The sequence below is a fragment of the Ciona intestinalis genome, unplaced genomic scaffold (genome assembly GCF_000224145.3).
Source record: "Ciona intestinalis unplaced genomic scaffold, KH HT000184.2, whole genome shotgun sequence".
Taxonomy (NCBI): domain Eukaryota; kingdom Metazoa; phylum Chordata; class Ascidiacea; order Phlebobranchia; family Cionidae; genus Ciona; species Ciona intestinalis.
Window position 1 is genome coordinate 30,180 of NW_004190506.2, and position 12,254 is coordinate 42,433.

At 36.7% G+C, this 12,254-nt stretch overlaps 7 protein-coding genes across 8 annotated transcripts in view; 2 read left to right on the forward strand and 5 right to left on the reverse strand.

Moving 5' to 3' along the window:
- Window positions 1–648, forward strand: part of LOC100184380 (RIIa domain-containing protein) — a 1,550-nt gene extending 902 nt beyond the window's left edge. Inside the window, exon 3 of the mRNA NM_001159764.1 lies at window positions 299–648. Within this exon, the coding sequence (NP_001153236.1) occupies window positions 299–416 (118 nt within the window). The 3' untranslated portion in view covers window positions 417–648. The remainder of the gene's footprint in view (window positions 1–298) is intronic.
- LOC100181229 overlaps window positions 1–12,254 on the reverse strand; it is a 23,131-nt gene that overhangs the window by 1,268 nt on the left and 9,609 nt on the right. The window lies entirely within an intron of this gene.
- LOC100186777 (ankyrin repeat domain-containing protein 16-like) lies at window positions 414–2,583 on the reverse strand. Of its 2 annotated transcripts, none has more exons than XM_009863602.3 (4): window positions 2,410–2,583; window positions 2,013–2,103; window positions 1,305–1,742; window positions 414–1,010 (listed from the first exon to the last, which is right to left on the reverse strand). In XM_009863602.3, exons 3-4 carry the CDS (start codon window positions 1,725–1,727, stop codon window positions 438–440), a joined length of 996 nt encoding a protein of 331 aa, XP_009861904.1. In that variant the 5' UTR covers window positions 1,728–1,742; window positions 2,013–2,103; window positions 2,410–2,583; the 3' UTR covers window positions 414–437. The 2 variants fall into 2 exon arrangements, with proteins under 2 accessions (XP_009861904.1, XP_002127560.1); XM_002127524.4 differs by having other exon boundaries at window positions 1,916–2,103.
- Window positions 3,345–4,530, reverse strand: tf4 (transcription factor protein). Its single transcript, NM_001078373.1, has one exon. It carries the CDS (start codon window positions 4,462–4,464, stop codon window positions 3,748–3,750), a length of 717 nt encoding a protein of 238 aa, NP_001071841.1. The 5' UTR covers window positions 4,465–4,530; the 3' UTR covers window positions 3,345–3,747.
- LOC113473984 (protein cereblon homolog) lies at window positions 4,535–5,715 on the reverse strand. Its single transcript, XM_018816373.2, has 3 exons — window positions 5,481–5,715; window positions 5,211–5,413; window positions 4,535–4,932 (listed from the first exon to the last, which is right to left on the reverse strand). The coding sequence occupies exons 1-3, from the start codon at window positions 5,569–5,571 to the stop codon at window positions 4,717–4,719; spliced, it is 510 nt and encodes a 169-aa protein (XP_018671918.2). The 5' UTR covers window positions 5,572–5,715; the 3' UTR covers window positions 4,535–4,716.
- LOC100183530 (F-box only protein 39-like) lies at window positions 6,066–9,095 on the reverse strand. The gene is made up of 4 exons (XM_002122361.3): window positions 8,021–9,095; window positions 7,446–7,551; window positions 7,056–7,219; window positions 6,066–6,208 (listed from the first exon to the last, which is right to left on the reverse strand). The coding sequence occupies exons 1-4, from the start codon at window positions 9,008–9,010 to the stop codon at window positions 6,080–6,082; spliced, it is 1,389 nt and encodes a 462-aa protein (XP_002122397.1). The 5' UTR covers window positions 9,011–9,095; the 3' UTR covers window positions 6,066–6,079.
- Window positions 11,690–12,254, forward strand: part of LOC100178869 — a gene marked incomplete in the record, with an annotated part of 4,877 nt that continues 4,312 nt past the window's right edge. The window contains 1 exon segment of the mRNA XM_009863603.3: window positions 11,690–11,802. Within this exon segment, the coding sequence (XP_009861905.1) occupies window positions 11,717–11,802 (86 nt within the window).

Consider the following 12,254-nt stretch of genomic DNA (forward strand, 5'->3'; position numbering starts at 1 on the left):
TAGTGACCACTGGGTTAAAAGCAATTGTCGTTAAGTTGTCTTGCCCAAGGACACATACGCCCAACAATGGTAGCAGCGGACGAGCCTTGAACCAATTACCTAATGGTTACAGGCAAGCGCGCTAACCACTACGCCACGGCGCCGGACGCTTCTAGCAATAATTTGGCTGACCAACATTTCAATATCCCATTCAAGTCGTCTTTATCAGGGCGAAATAACAAGCAATAAATGTGAAAAAAAGTGGTTCGAACTATGCCCAATTAACATGAATTCCTAAGTTTTGATATCTTTATTACAGAGAACTTCTTCTAAGACGACCGAACCATGTACGAGAGTTTGCGGCTGCTTACTTCATCAACCCAGACCTGCCAGCTGCAGTGAAAGAAAAAGTCGCACAAAATCAGAACAAGTCATAAATACTTGGCACCAATTTTTATTTATGAGAATTTAAACGTCTTTTTACTTTTTATTTCATGTGGTTTCCGGCCAGTATTGTCCAACGCACTCACATCTGCACCAAGTTTTATTAAACACTCAACAGCTTCAACTGAATCTGCTTTATAAGCAAGATGCAGAGCAGTTTGACCTTTAAAACCATTTTCAACTTTAATTCTTTCATTTATATCGCAATTATAAGACTCGACCAAATGTTGAATTGAAACGCTCTGGTTAGCTTCGGCAGCAATATGTAGACAATTTCTTCCCATTGAGTCAACATCAAACAACGACAATCCACATGAAGCTATGTAGTCAACAATAGCAACATTTCCACTACGCACACCATCCATTAGAACAGTGCTTCCGCACACATCTCTTGTTTCCAGACTCGATTTTGCAGTGTTGACCAAAAATTTTAAGACTTCAGTTTTCCCATGCAAGGCAGAAGTGTGTAGTGGGGTCCTTCCATTTGTACTTACTGTGCTGGCAATACAGGGTTCTGTGGCAAACAAATACTCAATAATCTCCATATCACCTTCACGACAAGCAATATGGAAGCAGTTCCAACCATCCTGTGTTAATACAATGAAGTTAATGGTAAATTAAATCAAGAACAGGTTCAGTACTTAGGTAAGGGTCAGATTTAGTAGAAAACTAGAATGAATGAAAAGTGTCCTAGCATGGATAAGCAATGTCAGTCATTATAACATGGGTGTTCTGCTTCATACACCTCGTGCCCACTTACAAGCACAACACACTTAACTTAGTGGGTTTAACTTGGCTTTGAATGCATAGTTAGTGCGAAAATGACATTCTATGAGACTTTTACCAACACCATTGCTATACTTAATTTACCACATAAATACCTTATTGACTAAGTGCAATTTGGCACCGGCATTTACCAATGCTGTTACACAGGGCAAGTTGTTGATTTTGGTGCACGCCATCATTAGAGGGGTCCAACCTGCTTTCTTCAAAGGATTCACATTTACTTCATTTTTGAGCAAATATTTAACGACATTGGCACGGCCATTACAAGCAGCTTCATGTAGTGGGGTTTTCCCATCTAAATTAACTGGGCTTAAAGTCACATTCCAGCAGGTATGGGAAGTTTTTAACATCCCCAATTTTCCATGTCTGCACATCATATGGACAGGAAAGTCCCCAGATTTCTGATGAGGTGTTTGAAGCAGCTCTGTGACATCACAGTCAGTTCCAGAAAGGAGAAACTTATTAAATTCCTCTGTATTAGAATGTTGTATGATCTTCCAAAGACGACTTTGTGTCATTGGTGTAATTGGAAACTGAAATGCATATATAAGTTAAAAAAGTAACAATAAATGTTCTGCCTTTGTAGCATTACCAATGTGTACATACACAAAACTAGATATTAACATGAAAAATTAATATAATAAAAACACTAACTTTATAATGAACACAAAGAGCCTTTTTTAAAACATGGATAAAAGCATCTAACCTTAAAAAAGTTGGTATCTAGTTGTTCGCATTATCAAAGTCATCAATTTTTTGTTTTAACAGTTCCACATTGGCCTTGTGTTTCATGAGAAATTCACCTTCAAAATGAAATACAGGGATCTCGTATTTATATAAATCCCACCACTTCTTGTTTTCAGGCTCAGTAATGTCAACAGATTCAAGATGAAACTGAAATGTAAAAAATGACTAATTTCATGCCTTCCGTGTATTTGTATAGACAAAAACAAACAAACGTAAACACAGCAGTATAGATTAAATAAAATTACTTTGCATGCAAGTGGGGCTTATGTGGCCATGGTGTAGGACAACTGTGGCCTTTACGAATGGCAAATACTGTACGTATAAGTTAATGTATGAATGAATGAATGATATAAACACTGGCAAATGAAATTTGTACTCTCAAAGGCAGACATTATGCAATTAATATGTTATTTACGATTTCAAGTTAAAATAAAACATTGAAACTGTTTTTACTTTGTTCGAAAGTGGGCTCAGTTTGTCCTTGGCCTCCTCACATAGAGGGCAAGGGTCCTTCGTGTATAAGGTTAACACTGGAAGAGGTTTCTTTACTTTAGTGGAGTTTACTCTGTTTGTGGTGTGCAAAGTACGAAGTACAATCCTACTAACGCTCATTACCTAACAATGCTGTAATTTATCTAACAGATTGTGTTTAAAATCATGTACACCTCACCTGCATAATTGGAACATTAAAATTTTATTTGCATACAACAATTACGTAATATTAGATTTGTAACACATGTTTAAATGGGGTTAATGCATTAGGTAGATATGTAATTTCATTTAGCCAGGAAATAGTACATGTTAAGAATGTATCATCTTTTTTTGCAACACAACACATAATATGGGTTAATATATTTTGACGAAATAATGGCATTAGTTTGGATTTTGGATAGAAGACATAAATATAACACATTTAAATTTGCTCTTTTGTTTTTCAAACTGATATCCAATCCAACTAGACTGGATAAATTATTAACCAAAGTTGACTAAAGCTGCTAGAAATAAATTATTGATGGAAAAATGCTCAAAACCATTTTGTAACAACTGCTATAATTTTGCTGCCATAATTAAAACACATGTCTGTTTTAGGTTGTTAACCCTTTAGCTCTTTAACCAAAGCAATGTACTGCTTCTCTGCATCACTTTGAGCCAACCCCTTCTTTCCATTCCAAGCATCCCATTTTGCTTTTCCCTTCAGGTCAAACATCCCAGGTCTGTCTGTATTACAATCGCCAATGGTGGCTTGCTTGTAAAGTGCATACAAGTCAAGAAGTTTCTCATCTGACGGACGTGTTGGCAAATTCTTTGCAGCTTCTGCTGCTGCATTAAATTCGGCGGACATCTTTAACAATTATGCAAGTTTGGTAACTTATGAAAAATCAGTAACCCTGGAAAACGGTGAAACAAAGTTAAATTAGCATGTGTAAGTGAAAACTGCTGTTAATGTTAATACATTTTCAAACATTTTTACCAACAGCTGCTTGGCTACAAGTTTTAGGGTGTGGTGGGTATTTCACATTAGATCAATATAATTATATTAGGAGGTCTTTTTGAAGGCTGTTAATTTTAAGTCATGGCAGATTAAAATAAATGCTGATAAGGCAGCAAGAAAGAAAAGACAATAAAAAAGACAAAACAAAATAATAATAAAACACGATTGTCATCAGTTAGCCAGAAGCACCATACTGTACTAAAAACAAATTCAACAATACAGTACATTTTGTCATTTTAAAACGTGCATGTGCTATACCATAGACAATTGAACTTTGCAACTTAAATATAAGAAAAAAGTCAAAAGCGCTGGGAACCATAATACGTGGTACTAGATGCCATACCAAGTACTTCATTTACAATGTTTCTTAACATAGGAGGCTTACAATGCTCCTCAATCCAGTTAATAATGCCATGAGAGACATCTTGAAATGTATTGGTTGTAATTGTTGAGTTAAAAGTTACAAATAATTTTTCCATTACTTGCTGGAAAATATTGAACTTAACTTCCTCTGAAACTTTTCCTTGCGCCCCATCGCTGAATTTCATTTGTTGCTTCACAATTTGCTCATAACTTGCTTTCATAATAGCAAGTGCCATTTTCTCTTTACGAAGCTGGTTTAACTCTTCAATCTGTTTCTTCTTTTGCTGCTGTAGAAACTCCACATAGTTAAGTGATCGCTGCAGAATCACAGCTTTGCTTAATTTCTGTGATCCTATAACATCCGCTTGCTGGACCAGGTTAGGGACAATGAGTTGAAGTTCATCATATCCTTTCCTGATCGCTTCTCTTCTTTTCTTCTCTGCTTGGGTGTGCGCCTCTCTTCTTCGCTCCTTATACGATTGATGATGTTTATCACTTGTGTCTTCATCTTCCTCGTCAGTGTTTGGCACAGAGGATGCCGCACTTGAAGGGTTTGATATTTGCAATGTGTTCGTAGCCATCTCTACATCAATGTGGGATGGAGAGTCACTAAGGTGATCAAAACTTGAGTCATTGTAACTTGAACTCGACATTTCAGCAATTAAACTCCGACATAAATGCTGTTATATAATCATCCAGTATAGAATCTTAAGCCTAACCAACCTAATATGATTGAAAGAAAAGAATGAACATATAACTTATACAACACCTTACAAGCCACCAAAATCTGTATAGGCTAGTGCAATCATTACAAGAAAAATAGAAGTATTAAAAAAACGAAACAGTTTTACAAAACAGCAACAATTTACAATGTATTACAATCACAACTGAATATATAACTGATATTAGCTTTTATATGAGTCTGGCACAAGTAAAACGCTGTCTGTGTGTTTATTTTCGAGCAGCCTGTCTAAAATTATTCCAACAAAAGTCTCATGTTCTGTATGTGTCACATGATTAAAATTAACGGGCTGAAACTTCCAGCCCAGATGTGAATGACAGCGCGGGCATGTAGTGATCCTCCACACATAACCAGGGAACCAAGAAGCTTCTGAAAATGCCTATAAATTATAATAAAAAGTTTAATTTTTTCTGAAATGTGCTCCGAAAAATCATTGACAAAATTAGTTGACAAATTATGTTTTGCTGATGATCTTTTTAATTCAAAAGCATTAAGTTAAAAAGTTTATTTTTGTGCAAAAATGCCAGAAAATCATACACATAATTTTTCTCTACGAACAAAGTAACGAATCAACTTATTTAAAAAAAGCAAATTGGTGAAAATTTAAAATGCCACTCACCAAAGTGGTATGAAAAGTTGACTATATTAAAACTGTACCTGTTCGTGTGCATAAACATTAGCAGTGGAAAAAGTCACAACATTAAATTGCATCTTTTGCGGATTTTGAAACAGTTGAATTTTAACTTTTGGTATGTTTAGTAACGTTTCGTTCCAGCACTTCAACGCAAGTGGGCTTTGGTGATGTGCAAACTGTTTTGGGTTTGCAATCGTTTCCCCACACTTTCTGCACAGAAAAGAGTCTAGAAATACATGATACAAAAGGTCTAAATCGTATAATTTCTGTAAACTTTAACAAACGGTTCTTACCGATTGTATCATCGTCGTGATTTGTACAGTTTATAAAAGACAGCCTAATCAAATTCAAAACTAGTATAAAACTAGCTGCTTTAAAAAACATAGTTTGTTCTATATAATAGCTGTCCTATTTCTGTTAACACGAATGCTGGTAACGCATTATTCCGCAAATGTTTTACAAGCCTTTGCTACTCTGAACTCGCGCAGCACGTATCTCGTATGACGTCACAATCATAATGAGCGCTCAGCGCGACTCTGCGCGATGGCGTGACTCGGCATGGCTCACTGATCGTGGCAACCGACAGTTCCCTGCCATACGCGTGAACACGCAACGGTCAAAACACCGTTAATGGCCTAATCGATTCAAAACAGATTAAAACCAAGTGTTAGTTGTCTAAAAGTATAGTTTCAATGTCTTTGACTGACCCACCGTTGTCATACAGATTGTAATTTTGGGTTGACCCACGGCCAACTCAGCAGTTTATATATATACGGACTCCGGTACTTAATAGGAAGTCGTATTTAGAGCCATAACTAAGCACGAGAAACATTTTGTGTGGCTATTTTCCCTTTAAAGACCGTACAAAAAACACACTGTATTATTAATATATTTAAATGGAGGTAACACATGATGCATAGTAATTTAGATCGCCGCCGACCAATCTTTCATATTTGGCGAATATTCGATCTAATTCAGATTCCTCGTCTTGTGTGTCGTAGTCACGGAGGTAGATACGAATCTAAATAGAAAAATAGGGGTTATTCAAATAGTCTATTTGCAAGCTTTTAATATCCGTGTTGATTAAAAGTAACTTTAACGCGCAGATAAAGCAAGGTATATCCATTCAATGTCGCTTACTTATGTATAGTAGGGTGGGGGAAGATGGGACACCTTTTCGTTTAGTTTTCTCTTTTCATTTGGTAGTAAACAAAGAACATTCATTGAATTATAAAAAAAAGTATTTTCTTAACTTCCACAGACCGTTGTTAATTGTTTAAAACACGATCTATTTGGATATTAGGTGTTAAAGGTATCCCATCTTCCCCCACTCTACTATATATCGTCGAGTCGCGGGGCAGCGACCGTAGTTATCGTAGGGTGGGGGAAGATGGGATACCTTACGCACACAGCCTAAATATCTAAATATTCTAATCGTATTTTAAACATTTAGCAACGATCTACGAGTCTTGAGGATACAGTTTTATAACTTATTGAATTTGTTTTGTTTACTACCAAATTGGACGGGGAAATAGAATAAAGAGGCGTTCCATCTTCCCCCAACCTACTAAATAATACCCGCGTTCTGTTTCACACACCTCATTCCCACTTGTTTTTGACCACCGTATTTGATATGCACCGTCTATGGTTATACTCATTATATGCTTGAAAAACAAAAGAGATAGGTTACATCTATTCGGACCTAATTGGGTTAATGTATACGCATGATCCACGTGGACATAATGGTTTGATCGGTAGCCCGTTATGATTATCTGCTACACGTTATAATTGCCCCATTAGCGCAAACATCTCTACAGTAGGCTACATAATACAAAAGTGGAAATCAAGCATTTGAAATGCAAATCTACCTTAATAATTTCCAATTTCGACTTTCCGTCCTGCACCATTTGTAGCAGACGATCTACAAACCTTGAAGTAATGAAAGCATACAGTTTCAAAGAGACAAGTTTGTCACAGTGCTGTATTAAAGTTAGCAACTCGTTTTCAAAGACTTCTCTTGTGTCCGGCAAGTCTGCGAACCAATGTAGTTCATTAAAATGTAAGACATACAAAAAACAACGGTCTATATAAGTGTCGTATAAGGACATGGCTTTATAATCCTTTGAATGTTCTTTTTACTAACCAGTGGGACGATAAAATAAAGTGCCCCTCTTTTTCTACCTTAGTTACCCCCTCTTGCCATACCCCACTACATCCATTCATTCATAGCATTGGAATGCTCATAAACTAACTTATACCTATTGTAATTCGCCGAAGATGTTTTTTAAACAGAGGTAGAATGCTTGCAATGGTTGGGTAAAGTTGCCATGATTGATCGGCGAAATAACATCCGTCAAACGAAACCTGAATAAAATTAATAGGGAAAATACTTAACAAGACACTTTACTGTATGGTGAAAAGATAAAGTGGGGTGGGGAAGATGGGACACCCTTTCGTTCCATTTTCTTGTCCCATTTGGTAGTAAACAAAAAACTTTCAACAAATTATAAAACCATATCTTCACGACTTCCACAGACCGTTGTTAATTGTTTGAAGCACGATCAGGATATTTGGATATTATGTGCTAAAGGTGTCCCATCTCCCCAACAGTATATAGGTAATAAGTTTATTTAAGTCTGTTTAATTATTTAACCAGAATTGTTTTAGTATTCTTTAAAAATTAGTTTGGATTTACCCAAACGATAAAAAAACTTAGTTTAAGACTTCTTTTAGAAATAAAAAAGCTTACAGTTTTTGACGTGCTGGTAAAAATAACTCACTTTATAAGACTGAATGAATGCATGTAAAAGGAAAAAATAAAGATCAAATTCACCTGTGACAGTGGTATTTGAGGTAGCAGAATACGAAAGTGCTCGTCAGAGGTCATGACACGTTGAAACAGCATATTCACTTTTAATGATGGACACTTTTTGACCAGAGCTCCCCACGAGTGCCCCCACACAACTTGGTTATGCGGGTCATACGCGTATACTTTTATGTAAAACCATCTTAACGAATCGGGGTTCAGTTTTTCGGCCAAGCCGTCCAATAATTCTTCAGAGAGACAGCTGTAGTTTAGGTCCAATTCCTGAAGGTTTGTAAAGTTTTTTAAGCAGTCTACAAATTGTGGTTTATCGTAAACGGGGGTCGGAGTACGGCCGAAAAAATCTTCCAAATCGAGACGGGTTACAGTGTCACCAGTGTTGTAACCCATAGCGTACAGTACTTTATAACCGTCATCAAAATTTGCTCGCGCCCCACGCAAACATACGTCGCGCATACTGTGCTGACTTTTGCAGAAAAACTTGGCCAATGCAGAGCAAAAGTCTTCTTTATATAGCATCCATTGAGAACGGTCAAGTTGTAACATAGGTAATGACAGGACTTTGATCCGAGCCCGACTCTTAGCTAGATGATTTAGACAAACTTTGACGCAAACTTGGAACTTTTTACACACCCCTGTACTCACAGGACTGTGTAGTCTAAACTCTAGTACGTGGAGGTATTTTCCAAACGTTCTAATAAAATGAGTAGCATATCTATATGGCTGGTGCGTCAAGTCCCGTGGTTCTCGGCCCGAGAAACGAAAATATTTCTCTCGCCAAAGCGAGGGCGTATGCCGTATAACATCATACCAGCGTTTGCATACAAACTGAAGTTCCAACAGCTGAGATTCTTTTAGATATGTGAAGATTTTGATCAGCGACACATGCGGCAAGTTATCCCAGCTTTTTGTATCGCTTACTGGAGTTTGGGGTCGAGTATTCGCTTTCGTTTCTTCGCAGACTATTTCCACAGTCGTTGCATCGGCTACAGAACTCATTTCATTGCTTGGTAAACTAAAATTTTCATTCTGAATGTTTGCTGCATGTCCTTATGACGTCACATAAGGCTTTATTTATAATAATTAGATTAACATGTGGGCTATAATACAAATAAATTAGATAAGTCTGTCCTGTCATAAAATACTTTATAAACAGCTATTTCTGTACTGGATCAACAAAAAGACCTACAAAGGCTTTGTTTTATGCTGAGCTGAATATGAAATATAAGATACAATATTAATTACATATTTGCAATGTAAGTTGCTTTAATAATTACATAGCGGCGTCATGCATTATTGCATTGAATAAACCGTCTTAGAGCAGCACAAAGCGTATATGTTCAGTTGTCATATCCTTTTCCTGTTATTGGAGTGAGTATCTGCCACGCTTTACCAACGAATACGAAAACTACTGTTCAGCTAAATCTAATTTAGAAGACTGCAATGGTGTTTTAAGCTCGTTAGCAGAATGCAGTAGCACAAGAAGGCGTTTAACTGCCTGTATAGGCAGTTATATAGATTTAGTTTTACAAGGGCATGCAGTTAGGGCGTGTTATAAAGGGTCTTATAGTATGCAGCATATTTCTACGAAAGTTACTACAATCAGTGCCACGCGAAAAAGTTGACCCTTCGAGAAAAACTAGTTTTAAATGCCTGCAGGCATTCGCAATTCTAGGTGAAGAAGTAATACATGTGTAGACATTACAGTCGTGTGCAGAATGTAATTTAATAGGAGTAGTATAGAAGAAATTATACCATGAAAGTGGCATTGTGTATACACCTGACGAGATCCCATGAAAAACAAACAGAATATTGGTTTAAAGTACAAACATACTTGAGAACTTGTGTGCCTTTTTAGTTATGCACTAGCTTTGGTAATGTGCTAATATAAACGTAATTTATTTGAGTTATACGCGTTGCAGTGGTTTGAAGGAAGTCGTGTCATTGCTGTAATCTATTAGCCATAAGTTTGTCATTAGAGTATGCTAATTACTAATTGACTGATGAGAATGCTTTCCGATTTGCCCCAGCCCTATATTATAACACTCGTTAAAGTATAGAAGCATTGCAGTAGTATTATTCAAGTTCAGAACAGCAAGCCGGTTCTAGGTGTATTTTAAATTATGTTAAATTCGGTGCACACAATCCCACAGTTACCGGTAATTCAGTTGCATTTTAGTGTATACGTGTCACGGGTTTCGGTTTGAATGATCATACACCTATTGTACTGAACCATTGTGTGAATTTGAAAAGGAAGCTGCTAGCTATTGCCGCTAACGAGAACAAACAACTGTATACAGCTATAGCTACTAACCGAATTGTCTGCTTACTGTTTTGTATGGGTTGACAGTACACTGCTGTTGTAAACGAGTTTAAAAATTTAAAGTTACCTGAAGCATAGCGGATGTTAAAGTTAGGTAAGGGGAAAAAGTGTTGTACTGCCGAAGTTGGTATACGAATTCATGAGTTTACAGTTACCCGAAGCGTGGATAATGTCAAAGTTATAACATTAGTTATATTGAGGTTTCAAGCTGACAGGAGAATTGAATCTTTACCACGAAAGTGAACGTTAGCGATTACGTGCTCGGAAAGCCCCCAATTTTCCCTGGCGTGACGTGAATGACTCTGTTTGCTTTATGTTACGAGTTAACCCAAAGCCCAGCCGTCCCAGCGGCTTGGAAAATCGAGCATCGCGTGTTTAGGAAGCTATTCATCCGTAACCAGGCTATATATTGCTGTACCCTATTTAGCATAGCTTCGTTTCAACAACAGAGTAAACAGGTGTAGAGAACACAATAGCAGAGTATTTTACTAAATTTTGGAACTGCAAACATGGCTGTATCTTACTACACAAGGGATCAGGGTAGCGTTTCTAACGAAATAATAAAATCTAGTTTGTAGTTAAAAAAATACTTATTTTAACAAAATTAAACAGTCGAAATTATGAAACAGTTTAATACAGAACAGTTTAGATCCCTTTTAGTGTGCAAACAAAACAGCAGTGAGGCGTAATAAGCTGTATTTGTACCGATATATGATGCAATAACTAGTAGCAGAGCCAAAGTTTTCTGCAGTCACGCGTTACTGGATTGTACAGTCTGAATAACAATAACGGTATTTGCCTATACCGGTGCGAATTGGCGTTGACACGTATTTCAACTCGAGTGTACCTTTGATCCAAAGCATACAAACTGTTATAGCGATGCGCGTTTAATCTTTATCGTATTCTGAACTGTGTGTGTATTGATCTATAGTTGTATCTATATTACAACATGACAGCCCATGCGTATAATACAAATTCCAACGTTCGGTTTAAAACTAAAAACATGTTTTTTTAAATCGAAATTTTTAGATAAAAACGTATCACACATATGGGCTGTCACGTTTGTATTAAAACTTACTAAAGAAGCTCAGTTTTATATACAGTACTATCGGGTAAGATGGGTCGTCTTTAGCGAATAATGTTCAAATATCCGGATCGTGTTTTAAACAAAAAATAACAAAGCTCTATAGGAGCCGTAAGAATGCGGTGTAATAATTCTTTGAATGTTCTTTGTTTACTACCAAATGGGACAAGAACAAGATAGTAATAGTATAGAATGCAATGGAAAGGTGTCCCATCTTACCCCAACCTACTGTGTTTTCAAATCCTAGTTTTATATATTTACGTATTTCTTGTTACAGCAACTTGCCTGTAGGTTAATTATGGGAAACACGTTAGAAGGCCAAGCTGCACAAGTGGATGTAATTATAATAGGCGGCGGACCGACTGGGCTTGGTGCAGCGTACAGGTTTGATTAAAGTTTCTATTTATAGACCCCCGCTTTGTATTTCCTGGTATACAGTAGACTGCAGCTATACGCAACCACTATATCTCTTTTAAGGCAAATTCCGGATTTTTATTGCTGGTGTTTTATGGTAGTTGATACTTATATATTTTACATACAGCGTGTTTTAATGATTGTCGTTTATCCATAATTACACGATTTCTCTTCTTCGTTGTTTTAATTAGAGTGATTTTCGAGATCCATAGGAATTTATGTTATGTTGTTCAGCAACCATGCTGTTGTTATAATAATATCCAATTATTTGCTATATGTAAACTAATATGAACTTTGTTGTTGCATGTAATTACACTCATATGATTGGGCGGGTGTATGAAACAGAACATCCATGTTAATTAAAGACTCATTGCACCGACACGCGAGGATAAATAAGTTACATTTATTCATATTGTAAACAC

Coding starts and splice junctions, on each gene's coding strand:
- LOC100186777 (XM_009863602.3), bottom strand. CDS start 1,727: ATGACACAAAGTCGTCTTTGGAAGATCATACAACATTCTAATACAGAG. Junction 1,011..1,304: donor AATTGCACTTAGTCAATAAG/GTATTTATGTGG, acceptor GTATTAACACAG/GATGGTTGGAACTGCTTCCA.
- tf4 (NM_001078373.1), bottom strand. CDS start 4,464: ATGTCGAGTTCAAGTTACAATGACTCAAGTTTTGATCACCTTAGTGAC.
- LOC113473984 (XM_018816373.2), bottom strand. CDS start 5,571: ATGTTTTTTAAAGCAGCTAGTTTTATACTAGTTTTGAATTTGATTAGG. Junction 5,414..5,480: donor TCACGACGATGATACAATCG/GTAAGAACCGTT, acceptor ATGTATTTCTAG/ACTCTTTTCTGTGCAGAAAG. Junction 4,933..5,210: donor ATGTTTATGCACACGAACAG/GTACAGTTTTAA, acceptor TATAATTTATAG/GCATTTTCAGAAGCTTCTTG.
- LOC100183530 (XM_002122361.3), bottom strand. CDS start 9,010: ATGAGTTCTGTAGCCGATGCAACGACTGTGGAAATAGTCTGCGAAGAA. Junction 7,552..8,020: donor CTCAAATACCACTGTCACAG/GTGAATTTGATC, acceptor AATTTTATTCAG/GTTTCGTTTGACGGATGTTA. Junction 7,220..7,445: donor TCTTCGGCGAATTACAATAG/GTATAAGTTAGT, acceptor ATTGGTTCGCAG/ACTTGCCGGACACAAGAGAA.